Here is a 4,659-nt window from a genome sequence, read left to right as displayed (position 1 = left end):
TAAATAGCCTGCTTTACCTAGGGCAGATCTGCTAGAGCTTGGTAAAAGTAAAATAGCACATATTAAATAAAACCAATGTGTCCACTGGCCAGTAATTCAGATAAAGTATTTATTTGTTCTAAAGTAAAATAATGTAGCTTTTCTTTTGCCATGCATGATTCACCCTCAGTGACTAAATAAATAAACAAATAGGCTAAATACATGTGCCTATCTGCTGTAAGCAACACATCTGATGCATTTAGCATTGGCTTATTAATAATAAATGTCTCTTCAGGTCATAAAACTGTTGTGATAGAGAACCACCCCCACTGAAAAATGTGGATTGGAGACCAAAACACGATTGAGTTGCTGTTGTGTTTCTGTATTTTTTGCACACTGGCAGTGCATTGGCAGGTGTTCACTAGGCTACAGGTTTATAGTGCATCAAGCTGGGCTGTCAGGCCACTCATATTTTAGCCTAACTGTTATATTCAAATAGATGCATCCATTACTGTGTACTACAGATAATGGATGGATGGATTAGAGTGCACTTCCTGCCTGAAGTCATAGAGGTCAATCTTCGGTCCCTATCTATGCCATTCCAGTCCCAGATATTAAAAGTTAACGATCTTCCATCAATCTCTGGGATAGAATAGGCTGAAAAAAGTTAAATCAATAGACGATGAGTTGCAAACAAGATCCACACAAACCTCTGAACAAGACAGAGGTGAGTTGTTCATATCTAAGCACTAGATGGCGGTGTAAGTTTGATTTGTTAAAAACCAGCAGGACTCTGGTGCATTTCAGACAGAAATGCACCAGAGGAGACATGAGAGGAGCAGTCGCATGAACGTCTTCTTACCAAACTAAGAAATGTCGCATAAAACTTCCACCTTTTGGGCCACAGCGTGTTTAGTGTTTCACTGACCAGAACAATCCTGAACCAGAACAAGAATGTCTTCATTACCTTCCTGTTCACCAAATCCCCAAACACATTTCCCCACAACGAATCCCAACAAACACGGTGAATACTAAATTTTGTGTGGACACCGAAAAAGAGGCCTGTGGCTGTTTTACCATGGCACTGGCAAAATACACAAATGATAGCAACTTCTTGTTTAGGATGACATTTCTTTAGGTCTACTTAAATATATTAGTTCTTCTGCCAGGTTTCAACAGACAAATTTCAACTGAAATTGACTAAACGTATTGTTCCAATATTTCCTGGAAAATAAGGGCCAGTAGTTTTAATTATGTTCATGATTCAGAGAGAGGAAACGCTCCATCTCTGATAATATCGCCACTCAGAAACGCTCCGGACCGCTGTCTCGCCAGTGCGCCTGTCGTACCCTGCGCAGGCACTGGGGGCGCAGTGTCTCCACTCTGCTCTGCCGCCCCCCCACCCACCTACTCGTCCCAGTCTGAGAAAGTTTTCCATGCAGGGAATGGAGGCGATTACCCACCGCTAGCAGAGGGAAGAGGGCTGAGCCTTTCAAGCTGCTGGGGGAACTTAAAGAGAGCAGGGGGAGGAGGAGAAGAAGGATTGATAGGCCTATAACAAGAGCGCAGCGCGGCGCAGCGCGATTCTTCCTCCAAGTCTCTGAACCAGGAGCGATCAAAGCGCGGGGTCCATTCATTTCAAGCGCAGGCTACTTTACTTTCTTGAGTCCGTGGCGCGGGTCGTTCACCAGATAATACTCATATAAATATTTTTTATTTTTAGATTGTTTTAAAAAACTGAGATACGAGACAACGAGACACCAGCACATCTGCAGCTTTACGCGACCTCCTCGTTGGGCAGTTTGTTTCCCGTGCAGCCGCATGACACTTCTTTAAAGGACTTGAGAGCCTGTCAGAGTTTCTTCACCTACCGCCCGGTGTGGGATTTAGAGCTGAAACGGGGGAGTTCTCAAATGCAAAAGTACATGTATGAGAAAGCGATGGCCCAAGAGACAAGGAACGGAGGAACCTCTACGTTAAATAACAACAATGGTGTTGACAACAGCAAGAAGAAACTGTTGATAGTGCTCGACATCTTCTGCCTTCTGCTTGGTAAGTCTGTGAATAAGTTCGGTCTTTTCCTCTCTGTCATCATTTGAACTGTTTACTTTTTTCAGTCCCACATCAGCTGTTTAGGACAACGTGTGAAAAGTCGCTGTCCGCAGTGGAGAAATAACACAGGACCCGCGCTTTCTCATGCTTGGCAATAAACGCCTTATCGTTTTAAAAGTATTGCCTGTTATCTGCGACCACAACACAACTTAATCTGCAACATCCCCTTATCATGCAGTCCCAACACACCAGCCCATGCTGTGGGGGCGCGGAACAACACACTGACCACACAGAACAACACACACACACAGACACACACACACACACACAATATTTCAGGCTTCCACATTGGTTATAAAGTACTGTTTGCACCATTCAACCTGGCAGTGAAACAACCCAGACGCGTGTATTGACACTTCAGTCTTGTTCATCAACACAACAGAGACATTTTGTTCACTGACTAACACGTGTATGGGTTTTCTCGCTGTCATCACACGATATATTGATCTTTTCAAAGTCCTCACAGCATCACCGGACCCATCGGCCGATGCTCCTGCCGCCTGCCAACATGCCAACATGCCTGGGGCATGGAGGTTTTGAAGTGTTGTAACCTGCCCTTTTACTGCCCTTTAAATAGCCTGTGCCCCTGTAACCTTGCTCATCTGACCCTAAACCTCCAGAGGTGCCATTCCAGCCAGAGCTGTCCATACTTAGAGATGTGACATGACTGAGGTCAAAGTCCAAGTGTAATTAAGGTATTGATTCAAAATTGATGAAACTGTCACTGACACAGAGGCGATGTAGAGGGGGGGGGGGGGGGGCTCCAACAGGCAACTTGTTTGTGATGTCGAGTTTTTCTGTGTGTTAGTCCTAACTTGTTATTCCGCAAGCGTCCCATCCAGATGCATTGTGCTGTGTGTGTGTGTGTGTGTTTGTGTGTGTTGCTTTGATAGCTGGTTTGTTTTTGGCTGTTGTCACTGTAGCCCAGTCCTTTTAGTTTCCAGCTTCAGTGGCCCCCCTTTCTGTTCGCTCTCTTTTCAATCTCCTCCGTCTCTCCTTTCTCTCTTTTAGAAAAGGATTATGGGAGTTGTGCTTAACTTCTACACATTCTCTCCTAGAACCCTGCAAATCCCTGGCCAGCTGCCCCTGATCACTCCACTTCAAATTACTCTCTCTCCCTCTCTCTCTCTCTCTCTCTCCCTCTCTGTCCAAGGGAATGCGTGCAATAATTGCTTAAGCATGTGTTGTGGCAGGGGAATGCCTCTCCAATCTAACAGAGAGATGGAGAAGCGGTACCCGTGGCTGAGTGGGCATTAGAGGAGCAGGTGGGGGCCGCACCGACAGCTCTATATGGAGAGACTGTAGGTAGCACCGACATACGCTACACAGGAGCAGGATTTTATTACCCAGGATGTTACAAATGGTGCAGATTAACTCCACACTCTCTTGAAGTGCTGTGTAGTGGCAGCAGATCAGCCCGACACACAAAGTTTTCCAGTGGGTTTATACTGGTTTGCTTATTAAAGAACCTCAGACAGAGATTTGCACTGTTTCATCGGCACTCATAAAAATGTAGATGAGCCTTGCATGCATGTGGAGTGAATTTCTTCTATAAAACAACTTCCTCCAGCTGTAAAAAGCCCTACAGTCGGCTCTTCCTCTAAGCACACACACACACACACACACACATATATATATATATGCATGTAAACACACACAGATACAAACAATGCTTGCAAGGACACAAGATACACACAGACACAAATGGTCACACAGATTCTCCTTTGTCATGCTAAACACAGTCTGGCTGCCTACTGATGACTGGTTGGCCCACTTTAGTGGTTTTGGGAGGGGTTACACATGGGGTGTTTAGTGTATGGGGGGGACAAAGAGGGGTTAAAAGAGAGAAGGAGAAAGACCAGGAAAAAAAGGGGGTGGGGGGGTTATCAGGGGGTCCTGGGTGAGGAACAAGGAATCAGAAGAAGATCTTGAATGTTTTTTGTTGTGTGTGTGTGTGTGTGTGTGTGTGTGTGTTAGAAAGAGTTGTTGTGCACTACACAGCTAGTTAATGCATAAATATCTCATTACCTTTAATTAGTCCCTATCTGCCAGCTGGTGCTGCACACACAGTGACACCTCTCTATAAATGGTCAGAGTGCCCGACAGTCAAACAGCTCAGGCACAGCTAATGATTCAGTTTGCATAAAGGATATCAGAGGCCATCTATAATCACACACACACACACACACACGGGGACACACTGACACATATGTCAGACTCAAGAAGTGTTCCTTCTTTATGTTGCTCTGATAATCAAGGGTAATGATGCAAAAACACAGCAGGAGTGATGATGAATAAACAATATGAGTGCACACACACACACACGCTCACAAACTCTCACCCAGCGCCCAACTGTGTTACAGTGGACAGTTTTGGCAGCTGAGCACAAGCATCATCTGCTGATTTCCCTTTGGCTCGGGTTCCACTCTCTCTGAGCGGCAGCGTTGATTTAGCAGCGCTATAAGGAGCACACGCACCAGCACCATACACTCACTATAAATACACAAACTCCACCGCAGACTGTGGAATTTCATTCTTCCCTCTTTCTCTGTGTCTCGTGAATGTGGC

The 4,659-nt window shown here is 45.3% G+C and overlaps 1 protein-coding gene across 2 annotated transcripts in view; it reads left to right on the top strand.

Annotated features, from left to right (window-relative positions):
• Positions 1–1,393: 1,393 nt before the first annotated feature.
• The window catches only part of plpp3 (phospholipid phosphatase 3), a 32,132-nt gene continuing 28,866 nt past the window's right edge, over positions 1,394–4,659 (top strand). The window contains exon 1 of one of the 2 annotated variants that reach the window (XM_071486973.1): positions 1,394–2,031. In XM_071486973.1, coding sequence (XP_071343074.1) covers positions 1,893–2,031 — 139 coding nt within the window. In that variant the 5' untranslated portion in view covers positions 1,394–1,892. The remainder of the gene's footprint in view (positions 2,032–4,659) is intronic. The other variant, XM_071486972.1, reaches the window with a different exon arrangement.

This window comes from Trachinotus anak, unplaced genomic scaffold (assembly GCF_046630095.1).
Source record: "Trachinotus anak isolate AG129_WGS33_773 ecotype Australia unplaced genomic scaffold, CSIRO_AGI_Tana_v1 ptg000010l, whole genome shotgun sequence".
Lineage (NCBI taxonomy): Eukaryota > Metazoa > Chordata > Actinopteri > Carangiformes > Carangidae > Trachinotus > Trachinotus anak.
The sequence above is the reverse complement of the archived record's forward strand: the minus strand, read 5'-3'. Positions and strand labels throughout refer to the sequence as shown.